General features: G+C 41.6%; 1 protein-coding gene across 2 annotated transcripts in view; it reads right to left on the reverse strand.

The window, feature by feature from the left end:
- ARMH4 (armadillo like helical domain containing 4) overlaps nt 1-14,754 on the reverse strand; it is a 59,712-nt gene extending 44,958 nt beyond the window's left edge. Inside the window, exons 1-2 of one of the 2 annotated variants that reach the window (XM_042446607.1) lie at nt 14,601-14,754; nt 2,844-4,215 (exon numbers count right to left, since the gene is read on the reverse strand). In XM_042446607.1, coding sequence (XP_042302541.1) covers nt 2,844-4,215; nt 14,601-14,615 — 1,387 coding nt within the window. In that variant the 5' untranslated portion in view covers nt 14,616-14,754. The remainder of the gene's footprint in view (nt 1-2,843; nt 4,216-14,600) is intronic. The other variant, XM_042446606.1, reaches the window with a different exon arrangement.
- Nucleotides 14,755-26,816: the final 12,062 nt, after the last annotated feature.

Below are 26,816 nucleotides of genomic sequence, written 5' to 3' on the forward strand. Positions count from 1 at the left end.
ATTCCTACTTCTCATCTAATCCCAATGAATTTCATTATGCTTATTGATTCCCATATTATGTCTCCTGCTTCTGGGTTTTTTTTTCCTGGTATGTATTCAGCGCTCTTACTCTATTTTGTTGCTTTTTCATCTTCTTTTTCACAATTTTCTTATGTATTTTTAAAAAATTTGGCCACATCACTTTCCAAAGTGCTTTTGTTAACCATTTTTTAAAGTACAATTTGTAACGGTCATCATTTACACAGTCCAGCATCCTCTGTCAGCAAGCAAAGACGTTTTTTGCCCAGGTGCTTTATGGTGCAGAAATATGGGGATCAGATATCAACACTGTCAAAACCTTGGAAATATTACAAAACAAATTTCTCTGAAAGCTCTGCACTTTACCAAATGGAACTCCTGCACCTTTTTTGCGCACTGAATTTGGCTGCCCCTCAGTTAAAACAAGAATAGACTTTACACAGATAAGATATTTTAAACATATTACTATCTCACCAACTAATCGTCTCCCAGCATTGTGTTACTTGGAAATGTGCAACAATCAGTTCTGGAAATCAAGTTTTCAAATTCTTTTACAAAAATATAACTTCTGAGTTGAAAGCTGTTATTGGCGTGAATAAGAGGCAATTAAGGGAATTCCTCTTTTGGACTGATTCAAGAAAAGATCTGCAGTCAATTAGGACCTCACAATTCTCCTTTTGGTTCTCCTTTTTGAAGACTGAACATTTCAGAGCCAGATATTTGACTAAACTCAAGTCGCCTACTTTGAGAATTGCCTTCACTGAGCTACTACTTCAAGTAATGCCTACTGTGGTTCTAGATGGACGCTACAACAAAGTGCCTTTGGAGAACAGACTATGCATCTGCAGTCAGCCTCAGGTGGAGGATACTGTTCATTACTTGTTAATTTTTCCATTGTACAGCGACCCTAGAAAGAAATCTTTAACACCCTTTCTGACAAACAAAAGTGGGAGCTCTACTGTTGATTTGGTCCAATTCCTTTTGAGTGATACCAACGACTGTGTAACACATAGAATGGCTCTTTTTACCATGGCTGCAAAAAAGATTAGAAAGAGAGAGTTAAATAAAATTGCCATAAATTGCCAGGGAGAAGCCAAATATTAATTAGATTTTATGATTATATCATATTTGCTTACTAATATCCAGGAAAGATGTCTCTTTTTCCATTTGCCCTTTTTAACAGTTAACTATTTTTAACTGCATATTAAATGTTGGGACATTTTTTGTCCTTTGTATTCTGTGCCTTTTGTTTTAAATGTTAAATGTTTTATGCTTTTTGATAAGCTCATTTTGTCATGGCCTTTGGCTAGTACAATACTTGAACTTGGTTTATAGAACTGAACATTTTTTAAAGAACGGGTTTTTTAAAGGGTACCATACTGTTTTAATTGTGGTGATTTTAAAACTGCTTTTTATTGTTATTAATTTTATGTTTTATTTTTTTTAAGATGCTGAAAATCTAATTCCATTTTTAATATCGATCCTTTGTATGCTTTAACTATATTGCATTCGTTTTAATTTGTAAGAGGTCCTGAGTCCAGGTTTTGGAGGAAAACAAGTTATAACCATAGGCCAGAATCTACTCTCACATTGTACATTATGCAACTTTATGCATACATAGCTGTTTAGCAGAGGCTCAAGAAACCATTTTGTGAATTGTAAAGAATCATAACAAGACACTGGCCAGTGCGTCTTGATGTGTATCAGGGATGATCAATGCGCCTCGGCACTCCCTAGTTGTTATCGTTATGTAGCAGTACCATTATGCATTGGTAACAATTCACATCAGTCATTTTGATGTCTCCCTATGTTTTAACAACAGCTCCTTACTGGATACGGACCTTACAGAACTGTCCAATTCTAATTCCATTTCTAACTCCTGTATAGGACTCTGGCTAATATTAGTAATAATAGCAATTTATCTCTAGCACACATGTGTAAGCATATACACAAGATACTTAATGGTGAGAGTCTATGTATGAAACAAGTTGCACAATGAGGACATACTCCTAAGTATTGACCAGCGCAACTGCGTACCCTCCAGCTATCACAATTTATCAGGGAGAGTCCCAGTTAATCCTTTCTCATCCCATTTTATTTCAACTGCTTCTAAAATGTCTTGGTTTCTCTTTCCTCCTCCTATTTTACCCCTTTGTTCTTATTTGGATAGGTGTAAACTGAGTTCAAAGTGTGAAACTAGCTTGGACACAACTCAGCAAGGAATTTGTAAAGGAGTAAAATCTTCCTCTTCCCAGCAGGCTCAAGCAAAAGCAAACTGCTGCAGCTTCCCTTGGCTTGTATGTCTGGAGTTAGCGTTCTGCGGGGAAGATTTCACTCCCTCCTCTCCTCCTGCCCTGCACACTATTTTTGCATTTCAAACTCAATTTGAAGTAAAATGAGGATGAAGGCAGGAAATGGGAGGAGAAAAAAGAAACTGGGATTTTAAAAGCAGTTGAAAAAGTGGGATGGAAGAATTAACTGGGACTATTCCTACCAAATCAGGGCAGTTAGAGAGTATGAAGTGAATTGCTTCTTCTCGAAATGCCCAAGAGCAGCAATTTATCTTTTGAACAGGTTGCAGCCCTTCCCATCCTTGCTGCACCATTTAACATGATTACAAAAAAGGATACCGGGTTTTCAAAACCAGAAGTAAACTTCCAGCCCCTTCCATTTTTTTATTATTGTGCTTCTTTTCTTTTTCTTCTTCTTTTTATTGTGTGTTTGGGGGGGAGGATGTGTGAAGCCCCCAGACCCAGAGCAGTTTTTCATCTCTGTTTTAAAATGAGAAAACCCCAAAAAGTGTGTAGATGAGGGAAGAAATTAACCTCTTAATGGGACTCCTTGGGTTTGGAAGACACCGGATTTGGTCACGTCGGTTGTGGTAGCAGTCTCGGGAATCGACCTGGGATGGTTTGTCACAACTGGGCCTGCCTTTCCCCCCATATTTCCAGCAGCATCTTCAGCCTTCACTGATGGATGAGTACCATGGACAAAATCCAGACTGGCTGAGAGAGTAGCGGATTCTCCCACCTGTGTAGATGCCAAGTCTGAGCCAACCTCAGCACCTTTGCTTTCTTTTGCTGGGATTGCCAAAATTCTTGGTGGTGGGACCCTTTTCACATCATCATCTTCTTCTTCTTTTTCTCTTTCTGCTGGCGGGTAAAGTTCAGTGACCACATGGAGCTGGTTTGCTGCCTCTGGCAGCATAGCTCTTGCTTGACTGCCGGGTACCAGTTTTGTATCATCCCAGTCGTCGCTCAGTGGCACCGCAGCAGGAACACTTGTAGGAGTGCCAGGGGCCCATTTTGAGTGGCCCTGACTATCAGAGACTTCCACTTCCAAACCTCTACTGCCATCAGTGGGCTTTGCAATAGAACCTGCGCTTGCTGAAACCAAGAGTCCATCTCTGTTTGGTGTTTGCTCAGAACCTACCGACTGGCGAATTGGAGGGGAAGGGTTTGTGGTGTGATCACTGGCCATTGTACCAGGAAAACTTGCCATTTTTCCTTGCATGGTTGGTTGGGCGGTCGCTGAATCGCTGATCCTTTTTCCTCCTTCTGGGATAATGGGCATAAAAACATCCCCATATGGATTCCCTGTAGAGGTAGGTCTTGCTCCACCATCACTAGCTGTCTCTCTTGTGGCACTGCTCGGGAGATCTCCATGTATGTTAAAAACTGGAGCAGTCACCGCTGTGGCCTTGGCTGGTCCATTCTGACTCAGCTCCTTATTGGGTCCACTAGTATGGAACTGCCTTTTGCTTTCACCAATCCCTGTCTCTACAGTGCTGTAAACATCCAAACTCTGGCGTCCCAAGAAACCTGAGACACCCAAAATGCTTTGCAATGTTGTTTTAATGGTGGTGGCTGTGTACATCGAACTCTCAGATGGTTCTGCTGAGTCTCCATACAGCCTTTTGGAGACAGGAGTACTGGCTGTTTGCAAAGGTGAGCTGAAGTTACTTTCTTGGCTTGAAATGCTCCCATTGGCCGTGTCTTCTAAGCCTTCTGGTAAGGATCTTTGCAGTCCTCTTATGTGCCTTCCCTCTGGACTTCGAAAGGCAAGAGATTGCAAGCTGCAGAGGCTCAGAAGAACAAAGCAGATGGCAATGTACACGGGAAGCCCCATCCGACATTTCATGTTGGAAGAGAAGTTTGCATGGAAACAAGCAAATCCCATGGGACCAGAGAACGAGCCCTAGAAACAAGAAGCAAAAGAGATCCCTTGGTTTCTTTTTCCTTGCAAAATTAGCATTTTGGAATTGAAATGAAATGCCAAGTACAGTCCTGCCAGTTATAACTATCTACCTACCATCTGGGAAAGCCGACTATCTTATCTGCATATTTGTCTAACAGGAGCTCACATGCAAAGATCAGGTACTGCAATGATATCCTCCAAGGGGAGATCTCTTCCCCCAGAAACTTAAAAATGGTACTTTGAAAAGGAAGGAAGACTTCCACCATGGATAAATAGGGGTTCCTTCTGACAGAGGACTCTGAGTGAAAAGCATTGTGCTTGAATTGATCTTAAGGAGAAAAGACAGAAGAAACAGAGAAAATACAAAAGGGCTACATAATGAAGACAATGGTGTCTAGACCAGATTTTGGGGAAATTACTCATTTGGATTGCAGCTGCCACTGCACCACCAACAATAACAGCACAGCATAAAGCATCCTAGCATAATATGGGGAAAGGAGAAACAAACAAATGCACATGTTTCAATTGGCTTCCTAACATCGTAAATTGACCTAGGTTGGATCAGCTGACGTAGATCAACTCATTACCTTGGCAAGGGTGGGCAACTGCAGAGGGGCAGGAGGTCATTTGCTTCCTCCTGTATCTCTCTGGCATACTGGACCATCATCCTTCACAGAGTCATAGAATGTTAGAGTCGGAAAAGACCCCAAGGGCTATCCAGTCCAACACCCTGCCATGCAGGTATACGCAAAGCACTCCTGATACATGGCTATCCAGCCTCTGCCCAAAAACCTCCAAAGAAGGACTCTCCACCACTCTCCAAGGGAGTGTATTCCACCGACAAACAGCTCTTACCATCAGGAAGTTCTTCCTAATGTTTTGGTGGAATCCTTTTTCCAGTAGCTTGAATCCATTTCTCCATATCCTAGGAGTTTATGAGACAAGGGGAATTGGAAGTATAATCCAATGGCAATCTGAATGCAATCATGGGGTTTAACGTTATTGTGTGATAACCCACTACACACAAATTTGGGCAATGGGAAGTCAGTCCAAACGTAATCATGTGGTTTCATGTTATTGCATGATAGACTGCCACACGCAAATTCGGGCAATGGCATGCTATTTCTGGGCAATGAGGAGCCAGTTGGAATGCAATGTGTATTCATGTAATTGCGCAAAAATAGCGACTTTAAGTGAATGCGTTCTGGCCCCACTTTCTTTTCATTCTAATTTAAGAGAAATTCCTCCCGCTTGATAAACTCCCTAGTGTCTAGAGCAGTAAAAAGCAATCTTCTTCCATCCTCAATAAACATGGCTACCATGCCACTCTTTAACCTTCTCTTCTCCAAGCTAAGCATACCCAGTTTCCTAATCTGCTCCTCATGGGGCTTGGTGGTTTCCAGACCTTTCATCATTTTGGTTGCCCTCCTCTGGACACGCACCATCTTGTCAATGGCTACATCTGCACTCTAAACATAACCCAGTTTGACACCTGTGGAATCTTGGGATTTGTAGTTTTGTGAGCCATTTGGCCTTCTCTGTCAAAGAGTTCTGGTGCCACAACTATAAGACCTAGGATTCCATAGAATGGAGCTATGGCAGTTAAAGTGGTATCAAACTGGATTATTTCTGCAGTTTGGGTGGCCTCCAAAACTCTTCAGTTTTGGTGCCCAGAACTGGACACAGTATTCCAGGTGAGATCTGACTAAGGCCGAATAGAGTGGTACTATTACTTCCCTCAATCTAGACATTATACTTCTGTTGATGCAGCCTAAAGTTATATTGCCTTTTTTAGCTGCTGCATCATACTGTTGACTCATGTTCTGCTTGTGGTCTTCTAACATACAACTCCTTGATCCCTTTCACATGTACAAGCCAGGTGTCACCCATCCTATATCTGTCCATTTCATTTTTTTTCTGCCCAAGTGTAGTACCTTATCTTATCTCTGTTGAAATTCATTCTGTTAATTTTAGCCCAAGTCTCTAATCTGTTTTTGACTTCTGATCCTGTCCTCTGGGGTATTAGCTGCTCTTCCTAATTTGGCGTCATCTGCAGATTTGATAAGCATGACATTCCATCATCCAATACACCAGAAGTGTCATCACATCACTTCCAGCTGCCATTTTGGACTGACTTGTTTGTTTTTTCGGCAGGTTGATGGCTGCTGGGAGGGCAGATAAAATAAACTACTGGACTTGCAGTCAGTTTTGGATCAACGTGACCGGTTTTCAGGGGCAAAAATATCACCTGAAAAACAGCATTATAGTTTATTGTCTTAGGGCTTTGAAGGGGTTCAGGAGATGCATGCTCGGGTCCCAAGGGCCACATGCAGCCCCCAGGTTGCATTTTGCCCACCTTTGCCTCCCTTGTCTTAAATTACCTTCAGTGTAGTTCCAGTATAAAGGAGAATGGATGGCTGTGGAGATGGGAACTGGGAGGAGGATTTGGCTGCTGCATCTGAGACCAATACAATAGCAAAGTGCTTTGTATGTTCAGTGTCAACACCTTCACCCTGGCAGTTTACAGAAAATGCCATCCAGGCTTCTGTCTCATTGGAGAAGTACTGCAGGCGACTGTCAGCTGCCATCTCTCTACACTTTGCAGCCTTCCTGTCCCTGGCTTAGTCAGAAACAACAATTGGTGCAGCAATTAAAATGTCTAACAGACTGCTTTAATGGAGTGCTCTCACTTTCAATCCAGGAGCAACTAATCTGAAACTGCTCAGGAAGAAGTGTTAGGCTTAAACATGCTTTAAAAAACACACCTACTCCATAAAAAGATAGGAAGTATAGACTTTTTATTGGGGCTGGATCTGCAATGCAGAAATAATACAGGTTGATATCACTTTAACTGCTATGGCTCAGTGCGATAGAATTCTGGGATTTGTAGATTTGTGAGGTATTTAGTCTTCTCTGTCAGAGAGCTCTGATGCCACAATAAACTACATTTCCCACAATTCCATAGCACTGAGCCATGGTAGTTAAAATGGTATCAACCAGCCTTTAACTGCCCTGTCTCCATCCGGTGGAATTATGGGAATTATGTTTTCTTGTGGCACCAGAATCCTTTGACAGAGAAGGTTAAATGTCTCAAAAAACCACAATTCCCATAATTCTGTTGCATTGTGCCACGACAGTTAAAGTGGTTTCAATTTGGATTATTTCTGCAGTGCGGATGAAGCCTGGGAAGAGATAACAAGTGGTGAGGGGAAGAAAAGAGAAAGAGAGGCAAATTTGCCATATATCTCTCAGTCTCTAATGAGCAAGGATTTAGAAATGTCAGCTCATCTAGCAATCTTCCTCCTTACCGATTTCTAATTAGAAAAAAAGATTGAGACAAGTATATTGTATAAATTAGCAGATCAATAATGCCCAGTGGCATGTGTCCGCCTTTCTGGATGAATGCAGATTATTTTCACACCTCACCTGTCCTAGTTGGTGCTCCACAATTAAGAATGTTTAGATGGAGACTGCAAAGGGTAGTAGGAGGGGAGGATGGAGGAGGATGTGGATTGTGTAAGCAAACACCATGCCCAATTAATCTCTGAGTGTAACATTTGTCCTAGACAAAGACCTAGATCCTGCAGTACCAAGTTGAACTGATTTCATTTTCACAAGTGGCTGGTACAGTTGCCAGGTCAGGTCTCTCCTCAGCCTTGAAACTACAGCATGATACATTAGGCATCAACCACCTTGCAGAGAAAATGCTGTTCAATTTTTTTAAAAACACCACCATATTTAGTTGTTGTTGTGCCTTCCAACTTATGGCAACCCTAAGGCAAACCTATCCTGGATTTTTCTTGGCAAGATTTGTTCAGAGGAGGGTTGTCATTGCCTTTCCCAAAGGCTGAGAGCATATGACTTGCCCAGGGTCACCCAGTGTGGTTCATGGGTCAACTGGGAATCAAACTTGACCTACTTTCGATCTTGGGCTGGTGCAGCAACAGGTTCAATACCTGCCTGCCACTGCGACATATAGTTGCTGCCACCATACACCCCTTACCTTCCATGGTTGTCAGTTCTGGTCTGAAGGTGCCCACCGCCGTCCATAAGAATGGAAATAAGGCATCTGGCTACACCCAGATGTCCCTTCCCAATGTCACAGGCCATGGCGGGGGCCTTCAGAGTGAACACGGCAGCAGGCAAGAGGGCACAGTCCCATGCAGTCTGCCAACTATTGTGGTGGGGTTTCCAGGAAACTCCTCTGCAAACAGCTTGTCTTTTTGGACCATGCTGGACTAGAGTTGGTTCAGAACCACTGAATCAGTGTCCAGACTGGCTGGTTTTGGCCTGGGGTTATTGGCCTGTATTGTCCATGCAGAACAACACAGGTCTGGGGGGAACATGGGCCTTTTGGCCCATGCGTTCAGCACAGCAGTAGTCCAAATGGGATGTACCACTGGAGCCAGATCCAATGTCTCAAGGAACAGGCACAGTTAGTGCAGTAGCATTAAATGTACAAAAGCAATCCTAGCCACCACAGAAACCTGGGCCTCCAGGTCCAAACCTGAGCATACGAGTTCCCAAAAAATGCAAACTTGAATTTTCAGGGTTTAACTCAGGCTGAATCTTTATTCTCTGATCTGCCTTCTCACTAGGAGCACCTCTGCCTTGTTTGGATTAATTCAAAGACATAGCCATGTTAGTCTGTAGAATCAGTATGTAGAGAGATCTTGTAGCACCTTTGAGACCAACTGAAAGAAGTTGGCAGCATGAGCTTTTGTAGACTTCAGTCTACTTCCTCCAAAAGCATCTGAGGAAGTAGACTGAAGTTTACAAAAGCCCATGCTGCCAACTTCTTTCTTTCAGTTAGTCTCAAAGGTGCTACAAGATCTCTCTACATACTTGTTTGGATTAAGTTTCAGTTACAGTAGGCCCACCACATTTGCAACTTTGACTTTTGCTGATTTGATTAGTTGCAGTTTTGATTAACATGTTCTCCCGAGGAATATCTAGGTCCTCCACAGCAACTCTGCCAGAAGTTGACTATAGAATAGTGCTGGAGAACCTAGATGTTCCTAGAGAAAACACTTGAGGCATTTGTAGGTTCTCCAGTATGATTCTGTGATCAACTTCAGGCAGATGTTGACCACAGCATTGCACTGGAGGACCTGGAGATTCCTAGACAGGTGTTCTCTCAGGTAAAAAGAATAGTGTTTTTTATTTGCTGTTTTTTCACAGGAGTCCTTTGCACCTAACCCCAGTGAATGTGGGGTGACAGACACTGGTGACAGACACTGATTTAGAACCAGGACAGCCTCCTTGGACCAAGATGGAAAGGAGCAGTAATGCTGGTGTCATCCACATATTGATGGCACTGCACTCCAAAACTCTGGACAACCTCTCCCAGTATTTTCATGTCAAATAGCATGGGGGACAAAACAGAACCCTAAGGGAACTCACCCTAAGGGTCAAAAACCAGGGGGTCAGAGCCTCTCTAGCACCACCTTCTGGGTTCATCCCTCAAGGAAGGAACAGAGCCGGTGTACAACAATGCCTCCAAGTCTCATCCCAGTGAGCAGGGAAATGGTATCAAGTCACTGACAGGTCCAGCAGAACCAACAGGGACACACTCCCCCTGACCAGTTCCCTGCATAAGTCATCCACCAAGGCAACCAATGCTGTCTCTGTTCTGTAACCAGGCCTGAAACCAGATTGAAATGGATCTAGATAATCCATTTCACCTCTGGAGTTGGAAGGTCACTACATACTGCAAAACCTTGCCTAAAAATGGTATGGTAAACACTAGCCGATAATTATCTATTACGGAGGGATTCAGAAATGGCTTTTTCAACAGTAGCTTAACAACTGCATTCTTACAGCTAGTTGGAACTCTACCTAATAATAATAATAATAATAATAATAATAATAATTTATTTCTATTTCCCGCCTCTCCCAATGGATCGAAGCAGGATTACAAGCATAAAACCACAATAACATCTAGATTACAATAAAATATCATCATTTAAAAATACAATTTCAGGACAACAAAAACATCAACTAACATGCAGTATTATAGCCAAAAGTAGGATTTTCTTTAGGTTCTTCATAGAAGATCGGGTGGGAAAGCCCACCAGAAGAAATCCGTCTCTAGTGCCTTCTTAAAGGCATCTAAGGTGGTAATAAGATGGATCTCTTCCATCAAGTTATTCCATAACTTAGTGGCTATAGCTGTATACGCTCTGTGGAAAGTTGTTGTTAATGTGATCTTTAGGTATTCTAATAAATTCTTCCTAGATTGTGTAGGAAGAGGCGTTCCCTCAAGTAACTCAGGTCCAAGCCATGTAGGGCTTTAAAGGTAATAACCAACACTTTGTATTGCGCTCGGAATACAAATTGTTGTAGGGGGTCACCGACTACCCCCTTCACCCACTCAGACAGCCCCCTTCTGGCCTGTGTAAGGAGGCAGGAAGGGCAAAGATCTAGTACACATATGTGGCTCTCTCCTTTCCAAGGATCCTGTCCACATCCTCAGGCTGCACAAATTGAAAGGTACCCAAGAACATTAGTCAAGCAGGAACCAAGGTTATATCCACTGGAACTATATCAAATGCAGCATCCAAGTCAAGAGCAGATCTGAGCAATGTTATCTGCAAAGTGTCCTGCAAATTCTTCAGGATGGGCTATTCAGTGGCCTGTATTTTTTTTGCTTAAGGAGCAGTATGCAATAACTCCCTGACTGTTCAAAACAGCTCTGCTGGACAGCTCCTTGCAGATGCAATGGTTGCAATAAAGAACACAGTCAGCCCTCCACATTTGCAGCTTTGGCTTTTGCGGATTTGACATATGTTCTCTCTGCCAGAAGTTGATGATACAGTTGTGCTGGAGGACCTAGAACACTGGTTTCCAAACTCTGGTCTTCCAGGTGTTTTGGACTTCAACTCCCAGAAGCCTCAGCCAGTTTGGCCAATGGTCAGGGATTCTGAGAGCCAAAGTCCAAAACATCTGGAGAAACACAGTATGGGAACCACTGACCTAGATATTACTTGAGAAAACACTTCTCTAGGCATGATTCTATGGTCAGCTTCTGGCAGATGTTGAACAGAGTTGCGCTGGAGAATGTTGAGATTCCTACAGAGATGTTCTCTCAAGTAAAACAAATTGTGGGTTTTTTTATTTGTGATTTTTCCACTTTCACAGGGGTCCTGTGCCCCTAACCCCACTGAATGTGGAGGGCCCACTGTAATTTCTTTGCTGCCCACATTGCCAAGGAGTAGGCCTTCAAACAGACTCTAGTTCATTGCAGGCTGGTAGACAGAGTTCAGTCTGGGCCAAGGAGACTTGGGTTCAGATATCCACTCAGCCATAATGTTCCCTGGGTTGATATTTGAAAAGGCATTGTCATTCAGCCAGGACTGTTGTGAAGACAGAATGGAATTATCACCAGCCCCACCATGAACACTGATCTTGACTCCTTGGGAAAAAGCGTAAGATAAAATACATGGAAACTGATTCTAGTGAGAGAGTGGTAAGAGTCAGAGGAGGAACCAACAGACCAGACCCGCACAACTTTGGATCTACAAAACCAAATGCAAGCAATTACTGTAGTAGAAACTAATTCTAGCAAGAGGACACCCTCCAATAGTCCCAGTTTGTCAGAGACAGTCCCACTGAGGCTGCTGCCACACTGAAGAATTAATGCAGTTTGATACCACTTTAACTGTCATGGCTCCATCCTATGGAATCCTGGGGGTTGTAGTCTACTATGGTACCAGATCTTGCTGACAGGAAAGGCTAAATATGTGACAAAACTACAAATCCCATAATTCCATAGTATGGAACCATGGCAGTTAAAGCAGTGTCAAAATGCATTAATTCTACAATGTAGATGCAGCTTTTGTTATACTGCCTTTTCACCTGCTTTCACAATGTCCCAGTTTCTCTCTCCTTCTCCCATTTCCCCCCTTTCTCCTGAGCTTACTTCAATTGCTGTAAACTGAGGCCAACGTGCAAAAGGAGTTTCTCATCCATGAACTCAGCACAGGATGGTGGAAGAGGAGAGGAATCTTGCCCTTCCCAGTAGGCTCAGGTAAAAGCAAATTGCTGCATCCTCTCCTAACTTGCGTGTTTTTCCTCAGTATCAACTTTTGCCATCTTGACTGGAGTTGCTTGGCCACATGTATCCTAGTTTTCATCTGTGAAATGTTGGAGGGTATGGAAGAGAAGGTGCTAAAAATCAGAGGAGGAAGCTAGTGGGCAGTCCACACAAATTTGGATCCCCAAAACCACGTGCAACCCTTTGGGCAGGGACTTTAAAAACACCTCTACTTTCTCATTGTCCTGGAAAAATAGATGAGTAATTGGTAGGCTGACCATATTTCCTTGAGACAAAAATGGAACATTGGGATGCCAGAAACAGGACAGAGTTATGCAATATTCTGGTATTCATGAAAAAGTAAGATGATCACAAAAGTTTTATTACATGAATGTATTGTGCTAACAATTATTCTTCAGTGATAGAACTCATGCAAAAATTCTGGTAGACATAGAGGGGAACTATATTTAACCACGATCATAACATGAATATTTCTCTGACGAAATAATCCTACGCAGCAAATTTTGACCTTTCAACACCTTATCATAAAACCTCTCAAACTCCATGACACCATTTTGTTTCAGTAGTTGCAAACACTTCGCTTTTTCTGTACTCTAAATTGCTTACAAGATTTTCAATGCTGATGGCTACTTTGGTAGCGGAAATATTATCTTTTTCAATGAAACTAATGTAAGTTTGAAAAGTGGACACTTGATCTCTCGCAAATTTGTTTTTTATAATTTGTTTTTATTTAACTTTTACTTATATTTGTTTTAACTTTTTAGCTAATTTTATACTAGTTTTTAGATGTGATCATTTTTTTTTATCCTTGTATGTATTTGGACATTCTAACATTTAGATTTTGTAGCATGTATTTTGTACTTTGTCTTCTATTGACACGGTCAGCTGACTAACCAATAAAGTTTGTTGTTGTTGAAAACCACAATTTCAAACAGGGATCTTCAACCACAACATAACTGGGCGTTTTTCTTGAAAACGGGGCAAAATTGATCTTTATATTAAAACGATGGAACAGTATGGAAATGTGGGGGGAAACTGTACTGTCCCATTTAAAACAGTGCGTATGGTCAGCCTACTAATTGGGTATATTTGGGTTGGCTGTCACATCTTGAACTGATGGCATTGTGTTGACGCTGAACCTGCGACAACTCCACCCCGGGCAGAGCTACTGCACTGATGACATCAGAGATGAGGAGGGCACAGGTGTAAAACATTTTTAAAGAGAGAAAAACTCCGGTTATGTGAGCACCAACCCTTCAGCTTCCATCCTCCCAAAACATCTGATGATCCTTCTGCTGCAGGTGGAACGGCACCAAGCAGTAAACAATGTAAAATACTTCACTTTAGGTGGAAATTGGCAACTAAACAGATAAGCCTCCATCATCCATCATCAAAATCATCATTGTCAACATCATAATTATATTTATTTTTGCCCTGCTTTCCCCCCAAAATTGGGACTCTCCTGTTTGTTTAAAAACTAAAGCCAGTTCCTTATTGCAAGATGTTGCAACCACAAATAACATGTGCCTCGCATTATGTATCGTGCCATAGAATGCTGCTGTCTCCTTTTTTTCAAGTTTTCAACAAACCCAGCATCTCTGCACAAACAAACAAATAGCAAATAGTGTCAACTTTTCCTTTTCGCCTTCCTTTCCCCAACTAATCAGTATCCCAGGGCCTTTTGGAATATAATTTTAAATCAACCCATGGGGTTTCTTCCAAAGAATAGTACAACAGCAAAATACAAAACCCCTCTTTAAAAAAAAGTCCTCATTTTGCTTTTGCAGGGTCTTCTGCCAAGCATTTCATCTTGGCATTCCACCAGACCGCTGACCCGGGAAAGGAGGGAGAGAGCTGAGAGAAATGAATGAATTGAAAGCCATGAATTGAAGGAAATTTGATCTTTTCACCAGAAAGTGGGGTGGGGGAGACGGTGGAGGGAGGAGAGCGACAAATCCCTGAACAAAAGGCAGACAGAATAGGCAGCACTGGGCAAGGGCACAAAGAAAGCACAAAGGAAAGCTCAGCAGTAGCAAGCCACCGTCTCTGTTTTTGTAGGATTCAGTGCTGGTGAGGATGTGGGGGTTGAGAGACTCCTTCATCAGCCAGCAAGGCCTATTTGCCTCCCCAGCTTTCCATCCTCATCCCCGAAACAGGCCAAGGGTAGCCTTCATCCTTGGGCCCCTAGTAGAAATTGGGCACGTACAAAAAAGACTTGAGATAAGTCTCTGCGGACAAGTTCTCCCCTGGCCTTAAGATCCTGGATTTCTTTCATCTGCTACCAAAGCAAAACAAAGAAAACAGCCAAGAGGTTTTGATCCAGCCTCACCTGAGTGCCCACCATTCTTTTAGCTGGGTAGCATCCTTAGAGTACCCAAGAGGAAGAGATCTTTGCCACTGGTCCTCCTCAGCATCCTGCTCTTACAGATGCTCTGCTGCTGCCTTCATGGCCAGGAGAAATTAGGAGGAGAAAAGAAAGGGAGGGATGGAGAGAAGGAGGGAGCTTGGATGCTTTTCATATTCATAAGACCCTCCTCCCCTGGCTTGCAGATTGGGCAGAGGCAGTAGCACGATACACCCACCTATCCACCCAGCCTTCTCAGAACCTCCTTCGCCAGCCCACCAATGTTAGCCCCTACTCTGTGCCCACTGGAGTTGTTGGAATGAGAGGGTAATGGGACACATAGACAGACACAGGATAGCTATTTTCTCCAGTGGAATAATGAATGTTAATAATAAGCCTTTGCATGGCACGGTCGAGTGTGCAAAGCTTTCCACTCACAATGCAAAAAAAGCCATGCAACACAGTAGCAGGGTACATGCTTTGCATTGCAGATGGGACATGGTCTCAGCACAGATGGGATACAGCCACCTTCCTGAAGCTAAGCAGCATCAGGGCAGGGTAGTGTTTAGATGGGAAACTGCAACCTGAAAATCAAATGATGGAATTTATTTATTTAATATGCCAGCTTTTTCCCAGAGTGAGATCCAAGGTGGTTCACAGAAGGAAATCAATTAAAATTGACCAGTAAAAGCAATTAAAATAGCAACAACTATATCAAATTCCATTTGGCCCTCCATGTCTATCGATCCAGTCATCCACAGATTCAACCATCCATGGCCTGAAAAACTACAAAAAGATATAATCCCTCCTTCCCCCCAAAAAAACCCCACTTTTGCTTTTGCTGTTTTATATAAGGGACACAATTTCACAACACCATTGTATGTAATGGGACTTGAGCATCCACAGATTTTGGTATCCATGTGTTATCCAAAATGCTAGGGTCTCAGGCATCCACAATTAATATTCAATAGGGGAATTTTATTAGCTCAGTTAAATCAGCTGAGGGGGCTTGGGCAACTCAAACCAGCGATCAAGCCTATGTATACCATTTCCAAGAAACACAACACAGGTTCCAAAATAGTTTTATTTACAAGTCAAAGGTAATCACCATCCTCACAAAGACACTCATGCACATGTTCAGGACTACGAAACTAAAGGTAGTAGCCTACAGCAATTTAAGGAGTTGCAGTGGGAAATACTGTACCGCTTCCAGAAGTGGGTGTCCAATTGGGGGATACTGGGAAGAGAGATGGCACAGCAAGCTGCCTTGGGATCATGACATGGCAGCAATGCTGAGGAGTCAAGTGAGATATAGACTGTGTATTTGTCTCACCTCAAGCGAGACGGAATTGTGTGTCTAAGCAGACAATTGTGTGTCTAAGCAGACAGGCAAACCTGTCCTGGGGTAGAATTTAGGATTAAAGGGTAGTTTCCAGGAGAGAAGAATGAGAAGAGAAGTTGTGAATGGCTGGACCATCAGTGAAAATATCTGTGGACAAAGGAATATCGCTCCCAGAGAGAAATGTTCTTGGATTTCTGTTCACTTGCAAGCACAAGATCTATCACCCACCATCACTCTTTCTGGTGATGGGATTATACAGATTCTGATCTTGATTGGTTTAACCTTGGCTGCGCAGTCTTGCTGAGCCTCCCAGATCTCTTCATATGGTAAGGTTATTTTTCCCGCACTGGAGTACTCTTGCACCTACATGCTGTAAACATGCCTTTTTATATCACCTTGATATCAAAAAGAGAGGGGTGCAGGGAGCTAGATTTTGGAATAATACAGTGGGAGTCCTAGAACCAAATCCCAGCCAATGCAAAAGGGCCCACTTTATTTAAAAACATACAAGCTCAAAAATAAATAAAACACACACACAATATCAACAACAACATTGGCAATAGGGTCGTGAGAGCACAATTACAAAATGTGGCACCACTTGGAAGATGCACATTATTTGATAATACCTCACTAATTACTAGATTCTTGGATAAGATCCAAATCACTGAGGGTCCAGAGCTCCAGTCAGTAATACCAGATTGACTAGAAAGTGAATAATAATACATGGAAGAAGAATTCGAATCATAGAATCATAGAGTTGGAAGAGACCACAAGGGCCATCCAGTCCAACCCCCTGCCATGCAGGAACTCAAAATCAGACTACCCCCGAGAGATAGCCATCCAGTCTCTGTTTAAAGACCTCCAAAGAAGGAGACTCCACCACTCTCCGAGGAAGTGTGGTCCACTGCCAAACAGCTGTTACTGTCAGGAAGGGGTGATCTCTTTTCCTGTAGCTTGCATCCATTGTTTCAGATCCTGTTTTCTGGAGCAGCAAAAAACAAGCTTGCTCCATCCTCAATATGAAACCCCTTCAAATTATCACCCCTTAACCTTTTCTTCTCCAGGTTAAACATACCCAGCTCCCTAAGTCTCTCTTCATAAGTCATGGTTTCTAGACCCTTCACCATTTTTAGTTGCCCTTCTTTGGACACGCTCCAACTTTAGTAGTATTAGTATTAGTACAATTAGTATTAGTAGTATCAACAGTATCAGTAGCTGCAGAACAAGATTCAATCCTTGGCACCTCTAATTTTAAAAGGAGCAGATAGCAGGTGATGGGAAAGACCATTTAATCTCAAGACATCCTGGAAATCCACTGTCAAGCAGTGTCTGGCCTACATGAACAGCTAGTCTAGGGCCCTTTCACACCACACAATTATAGCACTATGATGCCAATGTAACTGCCATACCTGGCTGCATCCTATGAATCCTAGGGTTTTTAGTTTGGTGAGGCACTACAATAGAGAATTGTAATACATACCCCTCCCTAAACTGCAGATCCCAGGGTTTCATAAAATGGGATCATGGTAGCTAAAGTGGAATCGTAGTGTTATAATTATGCAGTGTGAAAGGGCCCGAATACAAGATAGTTTCTTGCTCATCTTTGCCCACAAAATTCAGGTGAATAGCTCAAGGTTTGGACACTGTTCTCCCGTGTGTGTTGTTATCATTCTTGTTGTTGTGTGCCTTCAAGTCCTTTTTGGTTTACGGTAACTCTAAGGTTGGCAAGATTTACTCAGAGATTTGCCATTGCCTTCCCTGGGGCTGAGAGTCTGTGACCTGCCCAAGGTCACTCAGTGGGTTTCTATGGTCAAGCAGGGCTTTGAACCCGTGTCTCCTGGAATCCTAGTCCAATTCTTAAATCCCCTTTACCACTCTGGCTTTTGTGTATGTTTGTGTGTATTCTTCATTTATCAGACTCAATGGATTTGGGGTTTTATTTGGAATGGCATTGTTGTTGCTCTGTGTCTTCAAGTCATTTTGGACTTATGGTGACCCAAAGGCAAACCTATTACAGGGTTTTTCTGGCAAAATGTGTCCAGGGGAGGGGGAGTTCCCTTTGCCTTCCTTTAAGACTAAGAGTGTGTGACTTGCCCAAAGTCACCCAGTGGGCTTTCATGGCCAAGTGGAGATTTGAACGCTGGTCTCTAGAGTCATATTCCAGCACTAAAACCATTCCACCACACTGGCTCTCATACTGAATGGCATACTCTGCAACACTGGCTGATGCTTAACATGTCATGCTTAATGACTTCACCAGGGGCTTTCGCTTGTAAGATCACCCTTGTAAAACCAACAGAGCCGTCCCTCTGGGACATCAGCAGGGGTTATTCCTTGTTGTTGTTAACTGCCCTTGAGTCAACCCTGACTCAAGGCAACCCTGTGAATGAGACATCTCCAAAAAAAAAACCTTCCTCGCCTACTTTGCTTAAGTTTTGTTCATTCAAGTCCATGAACTCTCTAATTGAATCTATCTATCTGACATGCAGTCTGCCTCTCTTTCTACTGCCCCTCTATCTTTCCCAGCATTATTGTCTTTTCTAGTGATTCATGTCTCCTCAGAATGCAGCCAAAGTACAACAACCTCAATTTGATCATCTTGGCTTCCAGAGAGAATTCAGTCTTGATCTGTTCAAGGGCCCATTTGTTTGCCTTTTTGGCTTCCCATGGTATTGTCATTACCACATCTTCTCTAGCTCCAATCTTCTCCAGCACCACATCTCAAATGAGTCAATTCTCTATTTATCCAGTTTCTTCATTCACTGTTCAGCTCTCACATCTATACATAGTGATGGGGAATACAATGGCTTGAACGATTCTAACTTTGGTGTTCAGTTGTATATCTTTTGCATTTTGGCATCTTATCTATTTCTATCATAGCTGCCCTTTCCATTCCTAAACTTCTTCTGATTTCTTGACTGTAGTTTCCATTCTAATCAACGTTTGATCAAGGTACGGAAAATCTTTAACTGTTTCCATTGCCTCATTGTCTGGGTTGAATATATGTAGCTTTTCTGTGGGTGTTATTTTGGGGTTTTTTGTTTTGTTTTGTTTTACCAACGAAGACTGGCATGCATACTATGCTCCTAGGACCTAGGCAGTCATCTTGATGCCAAGTAATCTGTAGTCTGCTGTTTATATCAATGCTTCTCAATCATTAGTTCATGTACCAGCAGGAGAACACAAAAATAGTTTAGTTGAAACACAAGTGCTTAGTCATAGGCATAAGAATTATTCCCAACGGTATTACTGCTATTAAAATCATAGAATCATAGAGCTGGAAGGGACACGGGTGATCCAGTCCAATCCCCTTTCATGCAAGAATACACAACTGAAATATTCATGAAAGTTTATCATCCAGACCTCCAAAAAAGAAGAACTTACCACCTTTCGAAGCAGTCTGTTCCATTGTGGAACGGCTCTTAGAGTTAAGGATTTCTTCCCAGTGTTAAGGTGGAATCTCTTCTTGTAATTTCAGTCCATCTGTTTGTGTTCTCTGGAACAGCAGAAAACAAGGTCACTCTTTCACAGGATTTAAAGATGGTGATTATGTCACCTCTTAACCTTCCCCGAACAAATCTTGCCAAGGAAACTCTGGTGGGTCAACCATAAGTCAGAAACAACTTGAAGGCACACAACAACAACTCTTAAGACCCCTAGACACGTTCGACTTGTATTGCTTTCAAGCCAGATGTCACTCATTCTTCATTTGGACATTTCATTTTTCCTGCCTTGATATAGGAAAAATGAAATATTTTATATTCTTTCCATTTCTCAGTTACCATGGCAGTAAAATTTATTGTCAGCATAAATTTTTGGTTAGTGGAATTATTACTGTAAATGATACGTACAGTAACAACATGTGTGCAAATATATTAATATATACATGGTAAGAAAACATGCTTTCTTTTCTGTCAAACTAAGAAGCAGGATCTGTCATACAGTGATTTGTGGGACTTAAGATGTAAACCATTGAGAACTGCTGGTTTAGATTACAGTATTTCAACATATGTGTCTGCCTTTCATTTCAGTCCTGAAACTACAGTTGACTCAGAACATGACTCTAAAAATACAGGCTGAGTCTCCCTTATCCGGAATTCTGAAATCTGAAATATTCCCAAAGCTAAAACATTTTCATGAGTGGCTGAAATAGTGACATCTTTGCTTTCTGATGGTTCTGTGTACACAAATTTTGTTTCATGAATAAAATTATTTTAAAATATTGTTTATAAAATTACCTTCAGGCTATGTGTTTAAGGTATAGATGAAACATAAATGAATTTTTGGGTTCAGATGTGGGTCCCATCTCCAAGATATCACATTATGTACCTCTATGCAAATACAGGCATTCCAACTCCCCCCCCCCCCCAAATCTAAAATCCAAAACACTTCTGGTCCCAAGCATTTTGAAAAAGGGAGATTCAACATGTACAAAGCTGCTCTGGACACTATAAACAGATCGTGCCAGTTTACTACATTATCTTTTTTACCACAAGACCCCCTTCCTCTCCATGCATGCCTTTTCAATATCAAAACTGATGTCAAAAAGCTGGCTGAGGAACATAGCTGTGAATGCTCTGTCAGTGTGAGGAAACATTCATACCCTATAAGAAGATCAGGGACCATATGTGAAGATCTGGGAGGGATAGCATGGGGAAAGCACTAGAGCACATAGCCAAGGATGGATAACTCAAGACTGCAATGTACATAAATCCCTTCACCAATTGGAGTGATGGTGGGTGACAGACTTTGTGTTTACAGATGAACAAATCCAAGAGCACTTCCCTCTGGAAGAGATACCCTTTTGTCCAGAGACATTTGCACAGATTGTCCAGCCATTCACAACTTCCCATCCCTGGGAAGCCCTGGTGGCGCAGTGGTTAAATGCCTGTACTGCAGCCATTCACTCAAAACCACAAGGTTGCGAGTTCAAGACCAGCAAAAGGGCCCAAGCTCGACTCAGGCTTGCATCCTTCCGAGGTCGCTAAAATGAGTACCCAGACTGTTGGGGGCAAATTAGCTTACTTGCTAATTAGCTTACTTGCTGTTCACCGCTATGATCTTTGGAATAGCGGTATATAAATAAAACAAATTATTATTAATTTAATTATTATCCCATTCTTCTCTCCTGGAAACACCACCTTTAATCCCGAATTCTGCCCCAGACAGGTTTTGCCCTATAAATATGCCTGTCTATGCACTACCAATTTGGTCTCACTTGAGGTCAAACAGACTCTTTCCATATCTCACTTGACTCCTCAGCATTGCTGGCCACACCACAATCCTAAAGCAGCTTGCTGAGCCACTTTCATCTCACAAGTGTCCCTTCGATTGGAGTGTGGCATCTGCAATCGGTACAGTATCACCCTCTGCAACTCCTTAAGTCTCTCTCTACTACCACCTTTCATTTTGTTAGTTCTTTAATGTGTGTGTGAGTGAGTGTCTTTGTGTGAATAGTAATTCCCTTTGATTTGTACATAAAACTGTTTTGGAACTCACATTCTGGAGTTATCTTTCTTGGAACCAGTATACACGGGCTTGATCCCCGGTGGGTAACAAGATTGGTGGAGAACAGCAGGCAGGTCCTGTACCCCAGGAATGCTAAAGTGCATGTTGGGCCATCTGTGGATGCAGAAGTAAGGAAAGAAAATTTGAACTCCCAGACTGCAATTTGAATAGTGTGCAAGAGTGATTGAAAACTCTTTGTGCTTGAACCACTGGGACTAACTTTCGAGGGTGGAATCTGCTCCCCTTTCCATCTTCAATTTGTGTCCGGTAGCTGCTCCTCTAGAGAGAAGGCAGGGGCTGGGCACAGACTGTACCTTGGGAACTGCATTTGGTGACTTCAGGGAACACAAAACCCATATTGCAACAACTTCATGGCTACCAGCCCATTTCCAGTGCTGGTTATGGTTTTTTAGGCCCTCTACATGCTGAGCAAGGATTCAAATGCCCATAGCTCAACATTCAAACCACTATGCCATATTAGTTCACACTATACCATACTGCTACCTAACTTCTTAAAACCTCTTGAAAATAGAAGCAGCACTTAAAACCCATTTCGTTAATAACTTACCAAACTTCATATCTTCTTTCTGTCCCGCCGCCAGCATAGGTACATCTGTTAGGAGCACAGGAGAGGACCTTCTTGGTGGCTGCTCCCAGCCTCTGGAACTCCCTTCCCAGAGAAGTTATGACTGGCATCCTCTCTATTTTCTGCAACCAGCTGAAGACGCTGTATTTCAACAAGGCTTTGAGATCTGATTGCTTAGTCAGGATGTACCTTATACAAGGTGTTGGACTTTCTATTTGTTATTTTTGTTACACAGTTGTGATTTTCTATGGCTTATGTTTTTAATTGCTTTTAATTTCTTTTGCCCATTATGCCACTACATTTCTGTGGTGGTAGAATTGTGTGCTCCTTGAGGCAAGGAGCTATGCTGATGGCAGCAGTGCTGCTGGATGGTATTAATAAGGAGGAGAGATGTAGCAAAAACAGTCAAAGGATGTAATGCAAAGTCTGACTGAATAATATCGACAACACTTCAGGGAAAACCCATCACTACAGCCATAATCTAAGTTTATGTTCCAACTACGGACATAGAAGAAGAAACTGAACAATTCTGTGCTGGAGTCCAGGATGAAATTGATCACACAGCGAAAATTAATTCTTGTTAATCATAGATGATTGGAATACAAAAATAGGAAAGAAAGCAGAATCAAAGATTGGAGGGGAAATTGGCCTAGGATCAAGAAATGGCTCAAAAATTAGAGCAAATCTAAAGAAGAACATTAAACCATCCGTCATGCCAAAATACTACCTGAAGAACATCCCCATAAAATTTAAAGATAATGTAAAAAAGAAAAAAGATTTGCTCTATTAAGCCCAATTGAGCAGAGACCAGAAGAACACTGGATTGAAGCCAGGGACATTGCTAGTGATGAATGCAAAAAGACACAATATGCTGCCAAAAAAAAGAAAGAGACGCCTCAATAGTTGACAAATAAAACTCTTCAAGCAGTTAAGGACAGAAGAGGAGCAAAAATAAAAGCAGACAGAAGTTGAGTCAGAATTCTGAATGCAACCATTCAATGATTTATGTGTAGGGAGAAGAACTACTATAATAATCAACACAGAGACATAGATGATCACCTGGAATAATGGTCCAGAACACACTGCAGAAATAATCCAGCTTGAGACTGTTTTAATCGCCCTGGCTCAGTGCTAGGGAATCCTGGGAAATGTAATTTATTGTAGCGCCAGAGCTCTCTGACAGAAAAGGCTAAATGTCTCACAAAACTATGGTTCCCAGAATTCCCTAGCATTGAGCCAGGAAAAGTTAAAGCGGTCTTAAACTGGATTATTTCTCCAGTGTGTTTTGGACCTAAATTGACTTGACATCAGTTAACAACAGCAAAGGCAGCACATGGAGGGAATAACTCTATCGTATACAGAGAGATTAGACAGATGGTGGTATTAATTTTAAGCTGAAATTGTTGTTGTTGTTTTCTTTTTCTATCTCTGTCTCTGTTTTATTTCCGGGATGATTTTCATTATCTCAGGTAATTTATTTATTCCATTGATTGCATATACATTTTAACAGACTCGGCCAAGGAGCACTTAGCTCTGGAAGTCTCTTTTTAGGCTTTCTTCCCAGAACTGCAAATTACTTGTGTGACCTTGGGCAGCACAGAGAATTGTCTAGGTATTTTTACTCAGCAGTTTGGCTTCCCAGCTCATATTTATCTGCTGACTTCATTTAGAAAAGTAAAAAGGTCTCCTGCTTCCACCATCAGCAGTATAGAACCAGTGCATAGCCGCCAACATTTCACAGGTGAAAAACGGGAGGCGTGTGGCCAAGCAGCTTTAGAAGGTGGTAAAGACTGCAAAAGTTATTAACAGAGAAGAAAACACAAACTGAAGCTGCAGCAGATTGGTTTTGCCTGAGCCTACAGGGAAAGGAAAGATTCTGCTTCTCCCCTTTCAGCTCATATGATCATATCGCAGTTTAGATGCATACTGCTGTCTAGAATCATATTGCAGTTTATTGTAAGGACTATTATAGGAGTACATAATATGTAATAAGAATACTATATATACCTATCTGTAAGTCAAAAAAATGTATGCCAAAAAAGTGGACTCCCAAATTCTGGGTAGACTTATATATAAGTCAACATGGTAATATTATTCTAAGCTTTTAAGTAAAAGACAAGATATAAGGGATAGATAGATATAGGCAGATATATATACTGTACATATATATATATACACAGAGAGAGAGAGAGAGAGAGAGAAGTTAATACACTTTGTTTCACTTTTTATTATAAATAAAAATAATGTCATGTTTATATAGACATGTAGAGATTCGTTTATGAGGACAAATAGGAACAAGCAAATTAAGAATAGAATAGATGGAGTAATGCTTGAAAGAGAAAATGCCAATATGTAATAGAGGATAATGCATGAAAACGTCTCTTGATTTTAGTGGTCCGCAAACTGTGCTCTTTAAGGGATTTTGGACTTCAGCTCCCAGAATCCCAGACTATTGACCCATATGGCTGAGGCTTCTGGGAGCTGAAGTCCAAAATCTCTTAAAGAGCACAGTTTGGGGACCACTCATTAGACAGTCATCACATTAGGAAGTCAAGAATGTAAAGATGAACAATAATCAAATATGTGGAGTTAACAGGCATTCTTTGTTTTTTCACATTTTCCTTTTTTCTTTCTTTATTTTGTACTATCATGTGTATATATCGGTAAATTTTAAAAATATATGGTAATATTGCTTGGGAAAATGGCAGTGGCGGCTCTTTCCAATCTCCTTGCCATAGTGGGAAGAGCAGAAGGTATCCTAAAACAAGCGTCATCCCTCTGTGCCTCAATACCTGTCTTGCCAGTGAACACTGAAAGAGTCACTGCCAAGGCAGGGAAAATAGGGTAATCATTGGCATTTAACTTCATATTGTTTTGTTTTATCCTGTATTGTAATGTTTTTTAACTTTTGTAAGCCGCCTTGATCATTTTTTATGGAAAGGCGGGGTAGAAATAAAAATTATTATTATTATTATTATTATTACTGTCCAGTTTATGAAAAGTTGCAAAGTTAAAGGCATTAATCACTGCTCATTCTTTGTCATTGTTTGCTTTGCTTTGTCCTTTACAGCCTTTGTTGTTGTTGTGTGTGTTGTTTGCCTTCCATTTATGGCAACCCTAGGCAAACTTATCACAGGGATTTTTTGGCAAGATTTGATCAGATGGATTTGCCATTGCCATCCTCTGAGGCCGAGAGTATGTGACTTGACCAAGGTCACCCAGTGGGTTTCCATGGCCGAGCAAGGATTCGACTTATGCACGAGGTCAATTTATATGGGAAACAGCAGAAAGGGAAATGTGCAAATATTGCTACAAAATAATATTTTTGGTATAAAATATTAAGGTAATGGGAAATCATCTGCATCTATCTAACCATCTGTCCATGACGTATCACAGACTTTTGGGGAGCTGGCAGAAAATTCATATCCATGAATAAATCTTGAGGCAGGAGAAGAAAAACTGCGTTAACAACTGTTTTCAAGTCAGCCCATGGCAACTCCTCGTTTGCTAATTAGACTAATTAGCAAACGAATGCAGACTGCACTGAGGCATGCTGGGACAAAGAAGCAATGGCTGTTTTCACTTCAAAACTATAAATGCCCCCAAATTATATGGCTGTGGTGTTATTTGGAACCCATGGGTCCTTAGGAAGGCAGAGAATAGTGATAAAAGGAAAACTCAGTAGTTTTTATATTAGCAAAGCTGGGAATTAACAACACGTTTCTAAATCTTAAAAGTCACTCTGAGCGAATAAACAGGTCTTTGTTTGCTGCCTAATTATATAAAAATAGTTGGCAAGTGACTTCCCAGAAAACAAGGTCAGATTTAGAAGCTAAGGTTTTAAGCTATGTCTCCCTTTGCCCCTCATCATACTGAAAATGCCTGTTTTAGAGTCTGTTTGACACATTTTTCCTTTTTAAATTAAGTTATTTTGATATTACATTTTGATAATACATTTCTTATTTACACCTTTTTCTCTGCAGGGGACCCAAGGCGGCTCACCTCAAGTTATGCACAAAGTATACGAAAAAACGGTTGGATATAAAATTTTAAATGCTACATAGCTATATTTTTAAAAATTACAACTATTGAAGCCACATTAAAATCTGGGCCACGCCTGCACTGCAGAAATAAACCACTCTAACTACAGTGGTGCAGTTTGATACTGCTTTAATGCAGGTTGATACTGCTTTAACTACCATGGCTCAATGCTGTGGAATTCTGTAATTTGTAGCTTTGGGAGATATTTACCCTTCCTTGTCATAGAGCTCTGGTTCCACAACAAACTACAAATCCCAGTATTCCATAGGATAAAGCCATGGCAGTTAAAGCAGTCTCAGAGTGGACTATTTCTGCAGTGCACATGCAGTCCATGCAACATCTTCTTTCACCCAGTTAGTCTCAAAGGTGCGATTTTAGGCTGCATCAATAGAAATATAGTGTCTAGATCAAAGGAAGTAATAGTGCCATTGTATTCTGCTGTGGTCAGGCCCCACCTGGAATACTGTGTCCAGTTCTGGGCAACACAATTCAAAAAGGATGTGGAGAAACTAGAGTGTGTCCAAAGGAGGGTGACTAAAATGGTGAAAGGTCTGGAATCCATGCCCTATGAGGAACGACTCAGGGAGCTGGGGATGTTTAGCCTGGAGAAGAGAAGGTTAAGAGGTGATATGATAGCCCTGTTTAAATATTTGAAAGGATGTCATATTGAGGAGGGAGCAAGCTTGTTTTCTGCTGCTCCAGAGAATAGGACCTGGGACAATGG

Source organism: Sceloporus undulatus, chromosome 1, assembly GCF_019175285.1.
Source record: "Sceloporus undulatus isolate JIND9_A2432 ecotype Alabama chromosome 1, SceUnd_v1.1, whole genome shotgun sequence".
Classification (NCBI taxonomy): Eukaryota; Metazoa; Chordata; class Lepidosauria; order Squamata; family Phrynosomatidae; genus Sceloporus; species Sceloporus undulatus.